The 19,978-nt window shown below is 60.7% G+C and overlaps 2 protein-coding genes across 5 annotated transcripts in view; both read right to left on the bottom strand.

Annotated features, from left to right (window-relative positions):
- PHF12 (PHD finger protein 12) overlaps positions 1–3,057 on the bottom strand; it is a 41,091-nt gene extending 38,034 nt beyond the window's left edge. Inside the window, exons 1-2 of one of the 3 annotated variants that reach the window (XM_029082095.2) lie at positions 2,889–3,057; positions 2,511–2,689 (exon numbers count right to left, since the gene is read on the bottom strand). In XM_029082095.2, the coding sequence (XP_028937928.1) occupies positions 2,511–2,689; positions 2,889–2,954 (245 nt within the window). In that variant the 5' untranslated portion in view covers positions 2,955–3,057. Of the gene's footprint in view, positions 1–2,510; positions 2,693–2,888 lie in introns of all 3 variants that reach the window. The other 2 variants (XM_029082094.2, XM_029082096.2) reach the window with 2 other exon arrangements.
- Positions 3,058–7,312: 4,255 nt separating this feature from the next.
- The window catches only part of SEZ6 (seizure related 6 homolog), a 45,599-nt gene continuing 32,933 nt past the window's right edge, over positions 7,313–19,978 (bottom strand). The window contains exons 5-17 of one of the 2 annotated variants that reach the window (XM_029082610.1): positions 19,100–19,285; positions 17,008–17,176; positions 16,640–16,806; positions 15,687–15,881; positions 15,056–15,194; positions 13,187–13,383; positions 11,410–11,604; positions 10,583–10,774; positions 10,251–10,448; positions 9,753–9,791; positions 9,227–9,344; positions 9,027–9,129; positions 7,313–8,788 (exon numbers count right to left, since the gene is read on the bottom strand). In XM_029082610.1, the coding sequence (XP_028938443.1) occupies positions 8,756–8,788; positions 9,027–9,129; positions 9,227–9,344; positions 9,753–9,791; positions 10,251–10,448; positions 10,583–10,774; positions 11,410–11,604; positions 13,187–13,383; positions 15,056–15,194; positions 15,687–15,881; positions 16,640–16,806; positions 17,008–17,176; positions 19,100–19,285 (1,931 nt within the window). In that variant the 3' untranslated portion in view covers positions 7,313–8,755. The remainder of the gene's footprint in view (positions 8,789–9,026; positions 9,130–9,226; positions 9,345–9,752; positions 9,792–10,250; positions 10,449–10,582; positions 10,775–11,409; positions 11,605–13,186; positions 13,384–15,055; positions 15,195–15,686; positions 15,882–16,639; positions 16,807–17,007; positions 17,177–19,099; positions 19,286–19,978) is intronic. The other variant, XM_029082611.1, reaches the window with a different exon arrangement.

The following is a 19,978-nucleotide window of genomic DNA, read 5'->3' as shown; positions in this document are numbered from 1 at the left end:
GTGACTTGCCCAAGGTCACACAGCAGACTCGTGGCAGAGCTGGAAACAGACCCCAGGTCCTCTGAATCCCAGGTCCGTGGCTCTCTTCACCAGGCCTCAAGTGGCCGTACGTGTAGGGATCGATGAAGTCGATGGAAGAAGCTACTGTGATCAAATAAGTCTACCGTGAGCAGGGGGTGCGTCTGTTATATTGTTACGCTGTACTCTACCAAGCGCTCAGTACAGTCCTCTGCACACAGTATGCGCTCGATAAATACAACTGCCTGAAAATACAAGACTTCTTCAGGGAAACCAGCTTCCTTCTTCTCTACCCATCCAATGCAAGCTCCACCAGGGCAAAGTCATTGTTTTACCACTTCTTTGTATTTCGCCACAGCGCCCACAGTATTCTTAACCCAGGGGGTCCCCGATCCCACTGACTGACACCAAGACGGATCCGCATTATTCCAAAACCTGTAGGCGGCTTCCCTACATCAGGCTGCTTCAGAACAACGCTGCCGCCCTACCCTAACTAATCAACAAGAAAAGTGAGGCTTTTTTCTTTAAAAATAAATTCAAAAAATAAAAAATTTAAATACCAACTCAGGTACGCCCCACATGTCAATCACACATTCAGTCCCGTCGACTTAAAGAGAGAAAACAAGCCCTATTCACTAAACAGGAATCTTCAGGTTTCCAATTACTGCCTCCCATTCATGGATTCGAGAGAGAAAAATGAATTTGCACTCAATGAAATGCCCGGTCCGGACAGGCCCGGCTCTCGCCGCCACTCAAGGGAAAACTTTGCTGTTCCAACTTGACCAGCTCTGGGCTCCGCATTTCACAAAAAACATTTCCGAGCCCCTGTTTTCCGGCTCGCGGGAGGATGGCGAGTCGTTCTGGAATACTTTTCCATGTGGCCCAGCATACCTAACAACAATTCTGGCCTTAATGGACAAATCCGGGGGGGGGGGGGGGGGGATAAATTAAAAAAAAAACAACGGGGGGGGCGCGCGCTTAGCTACAGCCCGACTAGGTGCTCCATATACCAAGTCACCCAGCTCAGTTAACACAAAATTGCCTCCTGAAGTAAAACATTAACCTACATTGTACAACAGGAGGCAGACAACCCTGTCCTAAAATGACTCCTCTCGTAACCAGCCGAAGAAAGAGGAGAAAATGGAATTCGCCTGCGGTTTCCCGAGAATACCTGGGGGCCCCAACGTTCTGGAACAGCATGTGCCGAGCAACTCTGCGCAAAGCATTGCTCCGAGTCCCCGAGTGAGGAGGCCTCCGACTACTCCTGGGTTAGCGGCCTCCCCAACTTTGGAAAAAGGAGACAGAGACGCACGCGCCCGCCCTCCCTCCCTCTCATTAATGAGGCCTTAAAAAATGATACGGCTCGCAGCGAGGCTTCCTTAGGGCATCCCGTTCTCGTCCTTGGACCGGGAGAAGCCGGGTCCCCCCTCTCTCTGTCCCCCGTGGGGCGAAGCTCTCTCGGGAACAGTTAAGAGGATTCTTTCCTATACGTTCCTGACCGCGGGCTTAATTTCCTCAAGATCAGTAATCAGTTTCCTAAGTGCCCCAAGCCTTGCAATTAGCCTAAATGCCGGGCACACACCCCATCGCCTTCCCTCCCAGAGAAGACACTGGGGGGACCGAATCTGGAACGTGAATGAAATGGTGGACGGGGCGGCGGGGGTGAGAGAGAGAACTGGGGGGGTGGGGGTGGGGGGTCTAAGGGGGGAGACGACATCCAGAGAGGGTAGAGATGGCTCCCGCCCCGTCCCCGGTCTGGCGGTCCGGGCCTGCTCCGCGTCCTCCTGCGGTCCGTCCTCCGGCACGGTCGGCCTCGTCTGCGGGCGGGCGGCTCGGGCGGTGGCGTCTGCTACGGCGCAGATTAGCAATCTGGGCCGCCCCCCAACCCGCGGGGGGCTGTGGGGTTTGGTGGAGGGGGGCCGGGGCTGGGATTTCTGGGGGCGATAAAAAGTCGGGAGCGCCCGGGGCCAGATTGTTCCGGGCCGGCCGAGGAGGGGCCTCCGCCAAGCCACCGGCCACCACCTCCGGCCCCTCCTCTCCTCCTCCACTTCAAAGGGACGGGAAAATAGGCTGGGGGGCGGACGGGGGGGGGGGGGGGGGAAGGGGCAATGGGGGGAGGGGAGGCCCCTCCTCGAGGCCTGCGGCCGGGCTGGCGGGCCATCGGGGGTCTGCGGCGGGGGGGGGGTCCCCGACGACCCCCCTCCCTCCGCCCCCGGCGCGGCGTTTGCCAATCGTAGCTGCGGCCAAAATGGCGCTGAGAATAAAAAATATAATTTAAAGGCGGGTCGCCATGTTGTAAACATTGAGACGCGGGGCGGGAGGCCTCGGGGGCCCCCCCCCCCCGCCCCCGCCAACGACGGACGGACGCGCTCCGCCCCTTCCTCCGTCCCTCCTCCTCCTCCTCCGGCAGCCCTCGAACCCCGACCGTTATCGGGGCGGTGGAGGGGTGCGCGGGGGTGGGGGGGGGGGTGGCGTTCCGGGGGTGCCCTTACCAGCACTGGAGGTGGAAGGCGGCGGGGCAGTGGTCGCAGCAGAGCAGGTCGCCGCCCTCCTTGCAGCTATCGCAGCTGTCGTGGTTGGTGGCGCGGCCGCTCCTCCGGGGCTCCTTCTCGGGCCTCCTGCTCCTCTTCTCCCCTTCTTCGCTCTTCGGGGGCGCCAGCAGGGCTTGGATCTGCTGCGGGAGGGAGCCCGCCGACACGGGGGCGTCGGAGGCTGCGCCTTTGTCCCGCCGCCCGCCCCCCTCCCCGGCCGGGCCCCCCTCCCGGAGGGGGGGGTGGGGGGGAGGGCGCCCCGCCGCTAAACGTTGAGGCCACGACACACGCACACCCCGGGGAGGACCCTCCCCTTTAAAGGGAGAGGCCGGTCCTTACCTCCATCAGCCCCCCCGACGTGTCCAAGTCGTAGACGATCGTCTTGGTCTCCATTTTCTCCCACATTCATCCACCGCCCGGGTGGGGCGCGCCGCTCCGGGGCCCCCCCACCCCGGGCTGGGGGGTGGGGGGCGACGCCGACGACGGGCGGCCGGTCCTACCGCCCCCCCCGGGCCTCGTCCTTCGCCGGGGGGGGCTCCGAGCCCCCGCCCCCCCCCACCCCGGTCCCGGGCGGGCGGCGGCGGGGCCTAGAGGCGGCGGGGGCGGCGGGCGGGCGCTGCCATCCTGGGGGGGGGCGCGGTGGGGGGAGGGGACCCCGGGCTCCGCCTCTCGCCGCCTGCGCCCCGCTGCCGCGCACTTGGCGCAAACTTACCGCGAGCGCCCGCAAGCCTCCGCGCAGGCGCGCTGGGCTCCCCGCTCGCCGCGCGCAACCGCATTGACAGCCGGCGGCCCCGCTCCCGCGCAGCCGCACTGAGCGCCTCCCCCGCGCGCGCCCCCCCCCCCACGCAGCGCGCAGCCGCGCTGGCGACACGCGAACCGACCCCTCCCCGCCCCCGCGCAGGCGCGATGGCCCCCCTCCCCACCGCGCAACCGCGGCCGCCCGAGGAGACCCCCTTCGCCTGACGCCGACGCTCCCGAGGAGGGCGAGCCCACTCCCGCGCAGGCGCGTTGGCGCCGGCCTCCCCGCGCAGACGCACTCCGCCCCCCCTCACAAAAGCCGCCCTCCCCCCTTCGCCATATTGGTAAAGAGATCGGGGCGCTCGTGCCCTCGGGCTTGGATGAGAGGAACGGGCCGGGGGGCGGGGCGCGGTGTTGTTCGGAGCGGTGGGGCCGTTCTTTGTATTGGCTGGGAACGCTCCGCTCCAGCGACAGAATTGGTGACTCCGGCGGGGGCGGCCCGCCGCCATGTTGGTAAAGGGAGGAAGGAACGACTGGGGCGAGGCTGCTCGCCGTGGCTCCGACTCCACTCCCTCCTCCGATACTTAGATTTGACGCGGGGAGATGGGGGCACCGCGACTCGCCGGAGAATCCCCTCCTCCCGCGCCGGGGGGATTCGGGACTCGCTTCCCACGGTCGGGCGGAGGCCTCCGAGGGGGGGGGTCCACGTCAACGCCCCTCTCCGGCCGGAGCCGTTTCCTTGGCTGGCGGCCTCCAGAGGACTTCAACTCCCAGCCTGCCACGCGGCGGCCCCCCCCGCTCCCCATTGGCTGGCGGCCTCCAGAGGACTTCAACTCCCAGCCTGCCTCGCGGCCCGCCGAGGACTTCAACTCCCAGCCTGCCTCGCGCCCCTCAGCCGCACCCCATTGGCTGGCGGGGACCCGACGTACGACGTAAACTGTAATCCCGATATATCGGGGGAGGGGCCCGGGGAAACGGTCTATCGTCCGATACGCCGGGCGGTTGTCGTAGCCTCTGCAGAAAATAAATCGTATTTATTATTGCTATTATGGGATGAGTTACTAGCATTATCATTATGGCATTTCTTAAGAGAAGCAGCGTGGCTCAGTGGAACAAGGCCGGGCTGAGGAGTCCGAGGTCGTGGGTTCGAATCCCGACTCCGCCACCTGTCAGCTGGGTGACTGTGGGCGAGTCACCTCACTTCTCTGGGCCTCAGTGACCTCATCTGGAAAATGGGGATGAAGACTGGGAGCCTCCCGTGGGACAAGCTGATGACCCTGGATCTCCCCCAGCGCTTAGAACAGTGCTCGGCACAGAGTAAGCGCTTAACAAATACCAACATTATTATTATTACCTTGCATCTCCCCCAGCGCTTAGAACAGTGCTCGGCACAGAGTAAGCGCTTAATAAATGCCAACATTATTATTACCTTGTATGTACCCCAGCGCTTAGAACAGTGCTTGGCACATAGTAAGCGCTTAACAAATACCAACATTATTATTATTATTATTACCCTGTACCTACCCCAGCGCTTAGAACAGTGCTCGGCACATAGTAAGCGCTTAATAAATGCCAACATTATTATTACCTTGTATGTACCCCAGCGCTTAGAACAGTGCTTGGCACATAGTAAGCGCTTAACAAATACCAACATTATTATTATTACCTTGTATCTCCCCCAGTCCTTAGAACGGTGCTTGGCACATAGTAAGTGCTTAATAAATACCAACATTATTATTATTATTATTATTACCCTGTACCTACCCCAGCGCTTAGAACAGTGCTCAGCACATAGTAAGCGCTTAATAAATGCCAACATTATTATTACCTTGTATGTACCCCAGCGCTTAGAACAGTGCTCGGCACATAGAGAAGCAGCGTGGCTCAGTGGAAAGAGCACGGGCTTTGGAGTCAGAGGTCATGGGTTCAAATCCCGGCTCAGCCACTTATCAGCTGTGTGACTTTGGGCAAGTCGCTTCACTTCTCGGTGCCTCAGTTGCCTCATCTGTAAAATGGGGATGAAGACTGTGAGCCCCACGTGGGACAACCTGATTCCCCTGGGTCTACCCCAGCGCTTAGAACAGTGCTCTGCCCATAGTAAGCGCTGAACAAATACCAACATTATTGTTATTATTATCTGAGGAACACATCTACCAAATCTGTTGCAGCGTGCTCTCCCAAGTGCTTGGTACAGTGCTCTGCCCAAAGTAAGCACTCAATCGATACCTCTGATGATGACGATCAGCCTCCCGTGGCATGAGAAGACAGGGCAACTTCACCGTGGAGTCTGCCTGAACCGTGGTGCCAAACAGGCGACCTCCGTGGCAGCTCTGGGGCCAACGGGCCTGTCCCGGCCCTTCCCCGCCTCATTCATTCAAGCGTATTTATTGAGCGCTTACTGTGTGCAGAGCACTGGATTAAGCACGTGGAAAGTACAGTTCAGCAGCCAAGAGAGGCAATCCCTGCCCACACCGGGCTTGCAGCCTGGAAGACTTAGACGCTTCACCCTGGCCAACCGCCACCACCCCCTCTCCGTTCCTTCTTCCTCTACCGTAGTCCCTCAGGGAACGGGAACCCCCACAAGCAGTTGAGCAAACAAAATCTCCATGCTTGACCACTCCCCTGGCTGCGTCACAAGGCCATCGCTCGGGAGTAGGAGGATGGGGTGGGGTCCAAGGGAGGGTCTGGGTGCCGGACAGGGGCTCCCCGTAACCCGAGGCCGTTGTCCCTGGGAGAATCGGGTCCCGCTCCCCTCTCCCGTCTCCCCGGGGCCACGGGATGGCCGTCGCCCGGTCACCCCGGCCCCGGACTCTGTGCCGGCCCTGTGGCGTCTGCCGGGGGGAAGAGAAGCCCTTGGCACCGTGCCCGGCGATCGTTGCTTTGTTTTGATCGACACCATCAGTTGCTGCCGCAAGCGGGAACAGGAGGCGGACTAATGAGGGAACTCAGATGCTGTTCCCCTGGCAGGTGGTAGGGAAACAAGCTAGCCGGCAGTCCTGCCAGCAGGGCTGGGGAAAGGCGGGGTGGGGAGGTAGGGTGCCAGGCCTGCCCTTGGGGGGGTCCGGTGCCCACCTGCATAGGGCGAGGTCCTCTAGACCGTACGCTCCTTGTGGACAGGGAATATGTCGGCCAGCTCTTTTACTGTACTCTCCCAAGCGCTCAGTACAGCGTTCTGCACACAGTAAGCACTCAGGAAATATGATTGGTAATCCCCTGGCTGAGAAAACCGATTTTTTTTAACGGCATCAAGCGCTTACTGCGTGCCTGGCAGTGTACTAAGTGCCGGGGTGGGTACGAGCTCATCAGGTTAGACCCAGTCTTAATCCCGTCACTGGGCAGGGATGGTCTCTATCCGTTGCCCAATTGTCCATTCCAATCGCTTAGTCCAGTGCTCTGCACATAGTAAGCGCTCAATAGATACTACTGAATGAATGAATCCCCATTTTACAGATGAGGGAACTGAGGTCCAGAGAAGTGACTTGCCCGAGATCACCCAGCAGACAAGTGGCGGAACCGGGATTAGGAGCTCGAGCCCCGAAGGGAACACTGCAGGCGGGGATGAAAGGCCTTGGCGTCCAAAATCTGATCCTTCGGTCCCCTCGGGGGGCGGGGGGGTCCCCCGAATTCCTCTCCTTCGGGTCCTGCTCGATCCCGAGCCGGAGCCCCCCCGGGAGCTCACCCCCTCACCCCTCCGGGAGTCGCTCCCAGCGGGCGGTGCAGGGCATCTGCCCAGTGCCATCCGAGGAAGAGAAACGCAGTCAGCTCCCGCCCTTCTCCCGCGGCGGCAGGGGCGAAGATGGGTCGTGACCTCTGGGCCCCGGGGGGTTGACCTCCCGCTGCCCCGGGTTTGGTGGACACTGCCCACGGTCCCCGGAGCAGAAAAGGAGGCAGTGACAGAAGGACCCGAGTCCACCTGGTGCCGCCACCCCAACTCCCCCCCTTCCCGCCGATCCCAAAGTGCCCTGGCGGAGGGAGCGCCCGCTTCAGCCACCCCCCGCCCCAAACGAACACCACCCAGGCAGGGATTGGTTTTGTCAAAAACACGGTTTTAATAAGGAAACAATGGAAATAAAAGATTGTTTCTGACTGGAGCTGGGACCCTCTATTTTACATTTTACATTTACAAAGTCGCCTGTAGCCAGCTCCCAGGTCTCGTCCCCGCCCCCACCCCCGAAGCCCACCTCCGTCCCGTTGGGCCCACGGCCTGGAAGCTGTCTGGGAACGTGCCCATCTCCTTCCACCCCCCCCCCCCCCGCGGCCCCCCGAGAGGTGAGGTCGGGGCAGGGGAGTGGCGGGGGTGGGGGTTTCGACACCGGCCCTGTTACCTGCTGAGTCGGGGGTAGTCACTGGTCCGGGATTGGAGCGGACACGGTGAGTGAAAAAAATAGCCCCCAGACCGGACCCTCCAAGGGAGAGGGGAGGCGGGAGGGAACTGGCCCGGCCCTCCAGGCCCGGCCTGGAGTGACCAGAATGGAGCGGTCCTCCCTCCCCTGAGGAGACCCCAGAATGGATCCCATCCCTCGGGGCTGCGCTGACCCCTCGGTGGAGGGGAGGGTCACTCCTGGCCGGTTGGAATGGGGAAGGGTCGTCCCCCGGAAGAAAAGCTGGGGAACAAGGCTGGAATTCCCCTCCAGGCTCGACCCTTCCTCCGTGGGGGCGGACCCTGGGGATCTGGGCCGCCACTTCTCCGGGGGGCCCAAGGGCGAGTGGGCGCCCCGAAGGATGGGCCAGAAGCCTTCGGGGTTGGCTCTTGCCCCCCTAGAACTGAGGTTGCGGGGCTGGGGTGGGAGACAGGAATTGGGCGAGGGCAACATCTTTAGAGAGGGGCAGGGAGGGCGAGCCTCACGCTCTGTTGGCCCTGCCTGGGTTGACACCGGTCTCATTACATGGGGCCTCTTGCCTTCCCTCTCTCGGGCGACCTCCGACTCCTGCCGGGGTCTCTGAATCTCCGGGGACTGAGGGTTGGCGGGAAATAGTCTGGGATTTCCCGCTAGGGCCCCTTACTATCTTAGGAGCTCAGCACGCCCGCCTCTTCCCTCCCCCCGCCCCCCGCCACATTCTTAGTCCCGGTTCCAGGGGGCACAGAGCCCAAGGCTGGCGGGATGGGCAGGTGGAAGAGGTGCCAGAGGCCCCCACAGCTCGGCTCCCTCCCTCCCGCCCGCAGTGCTCGAGTCCCGTGCCCTAGCCCAGTGGCCTGGAGGAAGAGGTCTCCCTGTCCCCTGGAGAAGGGCACAGGAGCAGCAGGGGTGCCAGCAGGGAGGGCGTGGTACGGTGGGCAGTGCGAGCAGGGACCAGGCAGGGGGCCTGCCCTGAAAGGGCTCGGCCAGAGTCTCTCTCAGGGCAGGATGTACTAGGTTGGGTGGGGGAAGCAGGCAGAGATCAAGTGGTGGTGGTGGAGGTGGTGGAGGTGGCGGAGGCAGCGGTGGTGCCGGGATGAGTGGGCGACTCCCTCGCCCTAAATGGAAACCTCATATTCCCTCGTTTCCTGCAAAGGAAAGAGACTGCTGGGAGTTGGAACCTCGTCGTGGGCCGGCCGGGCCCGGCCCCGCCTTCCGCCCGGAGGAGGCACCCCGGGACGTGGCGGGCGCTCCAGGGGAGACCGGAGCAGGCACTGCCAGCCTACCCGCTGGCACCAGCCTGGGCGGGAGGGCAGTGAGCCCTGGGGGCAGAGGATGGAGGACGCTCTGGGGGACCACAGGGGCGGGCAGAGGGCAACGCCAGGGCAGGCTGGGAACTTACTCCAGTTTCATAGGTGGGATTGTCAAACGCCGACTCCACCGAGACGTGGTCGTAGGGGCGGGCACGAGACAGGGGCATCCGCAGGGCGCTTTTGCCGTGGAGCCTGGGGAGGGGGCGGAGGGAGAGGCAAGTGAGCCCAAGGAGGGGGAGTCTGGGATCCGGCGATGCTGAGGTAGGGGGAGGGAGATGGGCACACTCACCGGGAGAAGTAAAGGTAAACGACACCCACGAGAAGCACCATGGCCACCAGGGGCAGGAAGATGGCAGCAGCCAAATGGGTGGCATCCAGCGGGCTCTCAGCAGCGGGAGCCTTGGCAACTGAGGGCACAGGGGGCAGGGTTAGGGAGGCAGAGGGCACGGAGAGTCCCCGAGATTGTAAGTTCCAGAATCGTGTCCAGCAACTCTACTGTACCCCCCAGAGCGCTCAGTTCAATGCTCTGCACACGGTAAGCGCTCACTGATTGATGGGTCACGCCTCTAGTTGACCATTCCTGCTCTGGCATCCCTTCTGCCAACCTTCCTCTCCCACCTTGAGCCTGTGAGGTCCAGTTCAGTTGCAGGATGCTCCTGGGGGTAAGGGAGGGCATTTTAGCCGTCCCACTGCTGCCCGGCCAGAGTCGGATGGTCTGCCAGGGACCGGACGCAGCCAGCCCATCTCCCCAGGTGCCCCCTGAGCTCCGCGAGGGCCAGTGGGTTGGCAAAGGGAAGGAGTGGGCACGTGCTCACCATCCAGACTGCGGCTGCTGGAGAACTGATCCAGGGAGGCTGCAACGAGAGGCGGGAGGAAGGGCATAGGGTCGGCGTGGCGGGGTTGTAGCCCAGGGGACGTTGTGGGGAAGGGCATTTTGGGGGAGATGGGGTCTTGAGGAGGGGTGAGACTGGAGAGGTTCTGGCTCAAAATTGAGGCCGTGGGCAGGTAACGTGTCTCTTTATTGTTACAGTGTACTCTCCCAAGCGCATAGTACAGTGCTCCACACACAGCAAGCGCTCAATAAATACGACTGGATGACTGACAAGCAGAGTCCAACTGGCCATTTGTCCCGAGGGGGCCAGAGACGTTGCTGGGAGAGGGGCCGGGCCCGGGGGAGAGAGGAGCAGGGGTTGGGGGTGCCAGCCGTGTGAGCTGGATCAATTTCTGCATGTTTGGACTCTGTGGTAGAGGGGAAGGACCCGAACAGCTGGGTTTTGTGGGGAGGAGGAAGGAGAGGGTGAGGGCAGACTCACTGGGTTTACAGCTGGGCGGGGGGCTGCTCCACTGGGAAGGGCGCCCGGGCACGCAGCGGATGCTGACCTCCCCCCGCAGCACGTAGCCGGGGGCGCAGGAGAAACGGAGCGTGGCACCCGCTGGATACAGCCGCTTCTCCGGGTTGCGGGCGCCGTTCTCGGGGGCTCCGGGGCCGTGGCAGGGCGCGAAGGGCTCCGCTGCAATGTGCCAGCCCCAAGGCCCGTGAGCCACCCCGCCCCGAGGGGGACCGGCTCCCCCTCCTCCGGTCAGTACTCTGGGAAGCCCCGCTCTCCCCGCCTCCGTCCCCCACCCGGTGGGCCCTGACGCTTACGGAGGCATCTGGGGGGCCGGTCGCTCCACTTGGGGCTGCCCGCTTGGCGGTCGTGGCAGCTGAGGAGGGCGTTGCCCGACAGAACGAAGCCCTTGTCGCAGACGTACTGGACGGTGGCTCCGACGGAGAACTTGCTGCTGGAGACGAGGCGCCGGCTGTGCTCCACGTCCCCTGGGTCGCGGCAGGAGGTCACTGAGGAGGGGAGGGGCAGAGTGGGCCGGGGCTCTGGGAGGGCACTGCCTGGACACATCGTGCCCCCTCGTCCCAGGCCAGACCCCCGGCAGCTGCCCCTGCTGGGAAATATCTGTAATTTATTACAGGTCTGTCCGTCTCCCCCTCTGGTCTGGAAGCTCATGGTGGACTGGGAATGCGTCTGTTTTATCCTACTCTCCCAAGTGCTCAGGACAGCGCTCTGCACACGGTAAGCTCTCAAGAAATAAGATTGACTGACGACTGACTGAGCGTACCTAGAAGGCGGCAGAGATGATGCCGGGAGAACGCATCCTCAACTGGAAACTCCCCCGAGCTTGTACTTGGCAGCGCTCCTCTGCCCGCCTCGCCCGGTCCGCTCTGCCCCTCCCACTACGGACCCGCTCCCTCCTCCACCGTGGTTGCTTTTCACCCCTCCACGCGTCCTTCCTCTATGCCCTCCCCTCGCCAACTGCCCCCACCTCTCCCTTCCGGTCTCCCCTCTTCTCCTCACGTCTAATCTCCCCCATACTTCCCATCCCTCTCCCCTCCATGTCACCCACCCTGTCCCTCAGGGTTTAACCCTCAGGACAGGCCGGGGGTGAGGGAGAAGGGGCAGGTGGGCGGGTCGCACTCACCCCTCTGACAGGTGGGCAGGTCCTCACTCCAGGTGAGGTCCCACTGACACATGAGGGTGCCGGCCCCGGCCACCTCGAAACCGGGGTAGCACTGGAAAGTGACGACGGTACCGTGCACCAGCTCAGGCTGGGACGGGCTCTTCCAGCCGTTGGCGATCTCGGGCAGCTCTGGGCAGGTGTCGTTCCGGGGCACCTCTGGGACCACAGGTCGGTCGAAGCCCAGGGAAGGGAGGAAAGGGTCAGGATGGGCGGCGGGAGCCGTCTGGACCTAAAGATGCCCACGACGACTCCTCTCTTGCCAGATTTTTCTCCCCCATATCCGTCCCGCCGCTGCCACTGCTCCGCCCGCCTCGGCCGCCCCTTTTGGCATTCCCGGGGTCGCCACATCGAGTCTCGGTTTCTCAGCCCCGGTGCCCGGGCTCCCATTCGCACCCACTGCCATCTCCTCTCCTCCTCAACTTTCCTCCCATCTCCAGGCAAATGACATAATCCAGCCCGAACGGATGGGAGGGTCTCTTCAAGGCTTAGAGATTCCAGGGAAGGAGGTAGCACCCCTTCCCTACATCCTTGGGGAAGCAGCGTGGCTCAGTGGAAAGAGCCTGGGCTTCGGAGTCAGAGGTCATGAGTTCGACGCCCGGCTCTGCCACTCGTCAGCTGGGTGACTGTGGGCGAGTCACTTCACTTCTCTGGGCCTCAGTTACCTCATCTGGAAAATGGGGATTAAGATTGTGAGCCTCACGTGGGACCACCTGATGACCCTGTATCCACCCCAGCGCTTAGAACAGTGCTCTGCACCTAGTAAGCGCTTAACAAATACCAACATTATTATCCTTTCAATGTCTAAGCCCCCCGAGGATCTAATTCCCACAATTCTCCCTGCGTATTCTTTCCCAGGATTGAGTTCAGCGCTCAGCGCAGAAGAAGGACAAAATATCTACCCCAACATTTAGTCCAGTGCCTGGCACATAGTCAGTGATTAACAAGCCGTAAAAAAAAATACTACTACTTTGAGGAAATTCTTCTTGATGTCTAACTTAAATCCCTCTTGCTTTCACATGTGTTCTCCCACGTTCTTAGCCTAAGAGTCCCATGTGGGACAGGGACTGGGTCAGACCTGGTGATCTCTGTTATATTGAGAAGCAGCGTGGCTCAGTGGCAAGAGCCCGGGCTTGGGAGTCAGAGGTCCTGGGTTCTAATCCCGGCTCCGCCACTAGTCAGCTGTGTGACTTTGGGCGAGTCACTTCACCTCTCTGTGCCTCAGTGACCTCATCTGGAAAATGGGGATGAAGACCGTGAGCCTCACGTGGGACAACCTGATCGCCTTGTATCCCACCCCGGCGCTTAGCACAGGGCTTTGCACATAGTGAGCACTTAAGAAATACCATCATTATTATTATTATATCGTTGTTTGCCCTCTCCCAAGCGTTTAGTGCAGTGGGAAGCAGCGTGGCTCGGTGGAAAGAGCCTGGGCTTGGGAGTCAGAGGTCATGGGTTCGACTCCCGGCTCTGCTACTCGTCAGCTGTGGGACTGTGGGCAAGTCACTTCACTTCTCTGGGCCTCAGTGACCTCATCTGGAAAATGGGGATTAACTGTGAGCCCCACGTGGGACGACCTGATGACCCTGTATCTACCCCAGTGCTTAGAACAGTGCCCGGCACCTAGTAAGCGCTTAACAAATACCAACATTATTATTATTATAATTGAGCGCTTAAGAGAGGGCAGCTTTTCTTTTGTCCTCCCTCCCCCCGGGGGGGGGGGGGCGGGGCGTGACGTCACCGGCGAAGTGGATGACGAAACCCTGCTGATAGGCCAGGCCGGAGGCGCCGGGATCCGATTGGAACTGGATGGTGACGTCAGCCATGGAGGTGAACAGCTTGAAGCGGTTGCGGGCGGAGGAGAACTGGCCCAGCACGCGCGCCGTCAGGTCGTCGCCGTCGTAGAACGTCAGCACGTCCCCGGACCCGAGCCGGAGCCTGGGGGGGGCGGGGCGTCGGGGCAGGGGCCAATCAGAAGGCGGAGCCAAGACAAGAGGCGGGGCTACAGGGGAGGGGGCCCGCCAATGGGCGGGGGCCAAATCCGCAGGGGGGCGGGGCCGCCGAGGGCGGAGCCAATCCGAGGGCGAGGGCAATCCGGGGGGCGGGGCTAGAGGGGAGAGGCGCCTATTCCACAGGGGGCGGGGCCTCAGGGGCGGGGCTAGCGGGGAGAGAAGCCGCCAATGGGCGAACGCCAATTCCACAGGGGGCGGAGCCACAGAGGGGCGGGGCCACAGAGGGAGGAGCCAATCCGGGGGCGAGGGCAATCCAGGGGGCGGGGTGATCGGGGAGAGAGGCTGCCAAGGGGAGAGGGCCAAATCCGCAGGGGGCGGAGCTAGGGAGGGGCGGGGCCACCGAGGGAGGAGCCAATCCGGGGGCGAGGGCAATCCAGGGGGCGGGGCTAGCGGGGAGAGAGGCCGCCAATGGGCGAGCGCCAATTCCACAGGGGGCGGGGCCATGTAGGGGCGGGGCTAGAGGGGAGAGAAGCCGCCAATGGGAGGAGGGCCAAATCCACAGGGGGCGGAGCCAGAGAGGGGCGGGCCACAGAGGGAGGAGCCAAACCAGGGGGCGGGGCTAGCGCGGGGAGAGACCGCCAATGGGAGAGGGCCAAATCCACAGGGGGCGGAGCCGCCGCGGGCGGAGCCAATCCGGGGGCGGGAGCAATCCAGGGGGCGGGGCCAAATCAGAGGGCGGGGCTACCGGGGAGCGGGGGCAGACAAGGGGCAGGGGAGTTCATTCATTCAATCGTAGTTATTCATTCAGTAATAATAATGATGGTATTTGTTAAGCGCTCACTATGCGCAAAGCACTGTTCTCAGCGCTGGGGGGATACAAAGTGATCAGGGTGTCCCACGTGGGGCTCCCAGTCTTCATCCCCATTTTCCAGATGAGGTCACTGAGGCCCAGAGAAGGGAAGTGACTTGCCCACAGTCACCCAGCTTACAAGCGGCAGAGCCGGGATTTGAACGCATGACCTCTGACTCCCAAACCCGGGCTCTTTCCACCGAGCCAAGCTGCTTCTCGAGTATTTATTGAGCGTTTACTATGTGCAGAGCACTGTACTAAGCGCTTGGGATGTACAATTCGGCCACAGATAGAGGCCATCCTTGCCCCATGACGGGTATTGAGCGCTTTACTGTGTGCAGATCACTGTACTAAGCGCTTGGGAGAGGACACTTCAACAGTAACGGGGCCACGGAGGAACAGGGCCAGTCAAGGGGCGGGGCCACCAGGGAACAGGACTGGCCAAGGGGCGGGGGCAACCCAGAGGTGGGGTCACCAAGAGTGTGTAGTACAGTGCTCTGCACACAGTGAGCGCTCAATAAATACAATTGAATGAATGAATGAAGTGTGTCCAGCCCAGGAGGCTGCCCACGGAGGGGCGGAGTCACCAAGGGGCTATCAAGTGGCGGGGCCACCATGGGGCCGAGTCCTAGCCAGGGAGGTCTAGGAACAGGCTAAGGTCCAAGTGGAGATACTCAACGGGTCAAGTGTGGAGCGGCTGCTCCGTTGGAGAACGCCGGACAGGAGCCGAGCCCCTGCCCACACCCCCAGACCCTTCTCCTGCTCCGGGTCCGGGCCGCCCCCTCCCCGCGGGCCCCCTCTCACTCACACACGGATATCCAGCATGATGCGCTTGTCCTCCTCCACGTGCAGGCCCCAGATGCAGTCCTGCCCCTTCCCGTACGGCTCGGGCCAGTTTGGGGAGAGCACCACGCCGGCCGAGTCCGTGATCTCGCCGCTGCACACGGCTGGAAGGGAGGGAGAGGTCTAGGGGATCGCCGCACTCGCCCCGGGCCTCGCTCCGCTGGCCAAGCCCCAGCTCGCGGGCCAGCGACACAGATGAGACCTCCCGCGTGCTCAGCTGGCCACGCTCACGCCCCAGGTTCAGACCTGGGAATGGCATCCACTCCCCGCCTTGGCTCTGCACCTTGACAGAGCTTGCCCTGACGGGGATCATCCCGGTCCCACTTGGGGCTCACAGTCTCGATCCCCATTTTACAGATGAGGTAACTGAGGCACAGAGCAGTCAAGTGACTTGCCCAAGCTCACACAGCAGAGAAGTGGCAGAGCCAAGCACAGAACCCACGATCTTCTGACTCCCAGGCCCGCGCTCTATCTACTCAGCCCTGCTGCTTGTCCGATCTCGTGATGGGCAGGGAATGTGTCTGCTTACTGTTCTATCGTCCTTTCCCAAGCGCTGGGTACAGTGCTCGATAAACGCGATCGACTGACAGACTGACCTCGGCAGGCCGGCTCCGTCTCGTTCCACTGGGGCTCGTGGGGATCGACGCACTCGATGATGATGGAGCCCTGCTCCAGCGTGTAGCCGGGATCGCAGCTGAACTCCACGGTGGTGCCCACGGGGTAGGAGGCCGCGCTGCTGCTGAAGTTGCCGTATTTGACGAAGGGCTCGTAGCAGTGGCCCTGCTCGAAGGCTGCAAGCCACGGGGGCCGGCTCAGCCTGCACCCTCCCCGGCCCCGCCCCTGGGGTCCCGGGATTTCTCCCACCTCCCACTCTGTGTCTTGGTCCTGCTCTCCCTCCAGGCTCCTAGGGCCTCCCCCAGTCCAACTTGCCTCTCTCCCTCCGCGTCAAGACCCTGGATCTATGCCCGCCCTCTGGGACCCTGCCTCCGGGCTGCCCGTCAAGCCCTACCCCCCTCCTGCCCCACAGACCCCGGATTTTTAGGCCCAGAAATACTGGCAGGAGCTGAGGGGGGCAGTTCCACCCTCTAAATCCCCTGGGGCCCAGGGGCAAGCAATGGGCTGCTGTGTCCCTCGTCCCCCCCAAGCTGGGGATCCGCTGAGCGATCCGAACTCAGGCTTCAAACCCTGGGCCACTCTCGCCTCTCCAGCCTGAGGGGCCGTGCTGGGGAAAAACGGAGGGAGTGAGAGAGACAGGCGGAGAGAACCAGAGAGATGGGAAGATAAAAAGAGAGGGAGGGAGGGAGGGGGAGAAGCTGAGGTGGAGAGGTAGCCTGATCCCAAGAGGGAGATTGAGATAGAGAAAGGATGAGATGGAGAGAGAGCCAGGGAGGCCAAGAGATACAGTAATTGAGACGAGATGCTGAGATAAAGGCACGGGAAATAGGCAGATAGTTTGGAAGAGCCCGAGACGGGGAGACCCAAGGAAAGGGTTCGGAGAGAGACCCAGCAGGGTGCGGGCCGGGGCTGGGGGCCCGGGGGATCAGCTCACCCTCGTAGCGCAGGGCCACTCCGGCGGCTGCCCCGCCTCCGTCCGTGCTCAGCTCCACGAAGAAATGGCGGGTGCCGCTGAGCAGACCCTCGATGGGCAGGTACTCCACCTCGTACGAGTCGTACACGGGCGGCGCCTCCACCGTGGCCCCGTTGCGGATGATGAGCCTGTCGGGGGCGGAGGTCCCAGGCAGAGCCCGGGGGTCTGGGGGCCCTCCCGCCTGCCCGGTCTCCCTCGGCCTCCCGCCGGTCACCCCTCGGGGACTCCCGGAAGGGCTGCAGACCCAGGGAGGGACCCCACGGGCCTGCAGAGAGACCCTCTCTGTCCTCTGGGAGAACCCACCAGACCGACCCGCCCGGCCCTGTCACCTGTCGTCGTCCTCGGCCAACGAGACCTTCTCGAAGTGCAGGTGGAGCCGCTGGCCCGGGGGGGCCTCCAGCAGCCAGTGGCAAGTCAGGTTGTTGCTATAGTTGCCCGGGTAGCCGGGGGAGACGATGCGGCCGATGGTCGCGTTGCGAATCACCCCTCCGCAGGCAGCTGGGAGGCAGGGGTGGGTGCAGGCTTGGATTCCCCGGCCGGACATCCCCCCTCCCCGCCTCTAGACTATAAGCTCACTGTGGGCAGGGAAGGTGTCTGTTATACCGTACTCTCCCAAACACTTAGTACAGTGCTCTGCATACAATAAGCGCTCAATAAATACGATTGACTGACTGACCGTTCCCTGACTGCGGTCACCACACCTCTTCCTCAATCATTCTTCCTACTTCCCTACAAGAGTCATTCCCTGACAAATCCTCTCCACTTGGTCTGTCATAAAATTAATAATTGTGGTATTTGTTAGGTGCTGATTGCGAGCCAAGCAGTGGGGTAGATACAAGATAATCAGATCGGATACAGTCCCTGTCCCACGCAGGGCTCACAGTCTAAGGGGGAGAGGGAATAGGTATCGAATCCTCATTTCACAGTTGAGGAAACTGAGTCACCAAGTTCAGTGGCCTGCTCAAGTTTATACAGGACTGTGAGCCCCACGTGGGACAACCTGATCACCTTCTATCCTCCCCAGCGCTTAGAACAGTGCTTTATGTATAGTAAGCACTTAACAAATGCCATCATTATTATTATTATTACAACAGGCATATGGCAGAACTGGGATCAGAATCCAGGTCTCCTGATTCTCTGGCCTGTGCACTGCTTCTCAAACTTGATCTTAAGTGTGTATTACACCTTACATTGTGTTCAGTAGGAGTTCAATAAATATTATCACTGTCTTACTACTAGCCCGATCAGGCCACCTCAGCAGCCATCCTTAACACTTCTGTGAAACCTGTTTTATTTATTCCATTAGGTATTTTGTTACTGATTATATCTGGTGTTCTAGCTGCATCTGCCCTTATCCCTCAGTGGATTGTAAGCTACTTGAGAGTAAGTACTGAGTCTAAGTACTGAGTCTTCTACTCTGGTGCGTGATCTCAAGCACTTAGTACAGTAGGAGCTAGAGATAAGACCTTAAGGTAGACTGTAAGATCGTTGTGGCCTTGGAACGTGTCTATCAACTCTGTTGTTCTGTGCTCTACCAGTGCTGTGCTCTGCAAACAGCGCTCAAAAAATACTACTGATTGATTGTTTGATTGGTTAGTTAGTTTCTCCCCCCCACCAACAACATTCTACTCCTTTTCCTCAGCTCACCTCTGTCATGACTGTATCTAGAAGGCTTCCCTGCTGTGAGTTGCCTGGGTACCTGAATGGCCTTTCCTAGTAGACTTTCCCTGAGAGCTGGCACTTGGTGGGTTCTCTGACCCGGACGTCCAGCTCCGGGTGCGTGTTGTTCCCACTCTAGGTGGTGACTCAGGATAGGAGGACCGGGCGAATGGGGGTCCGCCCAAATGCCGTCCCATTGTGCCGCTCCAGTTCGAGTCGCTCCGAGGGTCTCGATTGGACCTGAGGATGGGGGTCTGTCAACTTTTTTTTGCTAAGTGCTATGTGCCAGGCACTGTACTAAGCACAGGGACAGAGGCAAATGAATCAGGTTGGACACCATCCATGTCCCACATTGGGCTTATAGTCTTAACCCCCACTTTACAGATGAGGTAACTAAGGCAAAGAGAAGTAAAGCGATTTGCCCAAGGTCTCACAGCAGACAAGTGGTAGAACATCCTTGCAAGCTCCTTCAGATCCTTTCAGGCTTGCTTGGTCTCTGGCTCCTCTCTGGGCTTAACTAACGACCTGAATAGAGCCATCTCTCTAGTCAGTCCCCAAACTGAACTCCCAACAAGGTTCTGCACGCCCTGTCTCGGTGACTGATCCTGTGCTCTGGCAGAGAGCGGCCAACCCTGCTTCACGGAACAGGGACCCAGTTGCTCGGGGGGCATCAGACCCAGGAGAGGCAAGAGGGTTGCCAGAGCAGGTGACCACGCCTTCCCTCCCCCTACCTCCCACCTCCACCTCTGTAGCAACACTCACCCACACAGACTGGCTCCTGGGCATCCCAGAAGGGCCGGGTGGCATTGAGGCAGGTGAGGATCTTGGCGCCCTGCAGCTGGTAGCCGGTGGAGCAATGGAAGCGGGCACTGCCCCCGGGGTGGAGGCTGGTCACGGTCATGTCCCCGTAGGCCGGTCGTTGGGGGAAGCTGCACCTTAGGAGGTAGGCTGGAGGGGGCGGGAAGGATGGAGGGCAGGAGGGAAGGAGGACCACATGGGCTGGGATCAATCCCGATCATCCTGGCACAGGTAGTTTACTCTGTCCCCTGTTCTGAGTATGTTGATGCTCCAAGAAGGGATGATATCATGGGGTGGAGGCCAACGCTGCCCCCGTCTCTCCCCTCCCCTATGCCTTGCCCACTAGGGGGGAAGACTCAGGGGACTAGCAGAACCACTAGACGACTAAGGCTACTCTAGGAAGGTCCCAAATGTCCTGGGACAGGACACCTCAACCTGCAGCAGGGTGGACCTGAGGACATTAACTGCATGGCATCCTGCTCTTTGGTTGTCCTTCTTGCTGTTTGACTGAATTGTGTTTTTTTTTTATATGGTACTTATTGGGTGCTTACTATGTGCAAAGCAGTGGGGTAATAATAATAATAATGTTGGTATTTGTTAAGCGCTTACTATGTGCCGAGCACTGTTCTAAGCGCTGGGGTAGATACAGGGTCATCAGGTTGTCCCACGTGAGGCTCACAGTTAATCACCATTTTACAGATGAGGTAGATACAAGCGGATCAGGTTGGACACAGTCCATGTTCCACATGGAGCTCACAGTCTTAATCTCCATTCTACAGATAAGGTACCTGAAGCCCAAAGAAGTGAACTATTTGTCTCTACTTTTCTTCCACCTGTTCATCA

Source organism: Ornithorhynchus anatinus, chromosome 17 (genome assembly GCF_004115215.2).
Source record: "Ornithorhynchus anatinus isolate Pmale09 chromosome 17, mOrnAna1.pri.v4, whole genome shotgun sequence".
NCBI lineage: Eukaryota > Metazoa > Chordata > Mammalia > Monotremata > Ornithorhynchidae > Ornithorhynchus > Ornithorhynchus anatinus.
The sequence above is the reverse complement of the archived record's forward strand: the minus strand, read 5'-3'. Positions and strand labels throughout refer to the sequence as shown.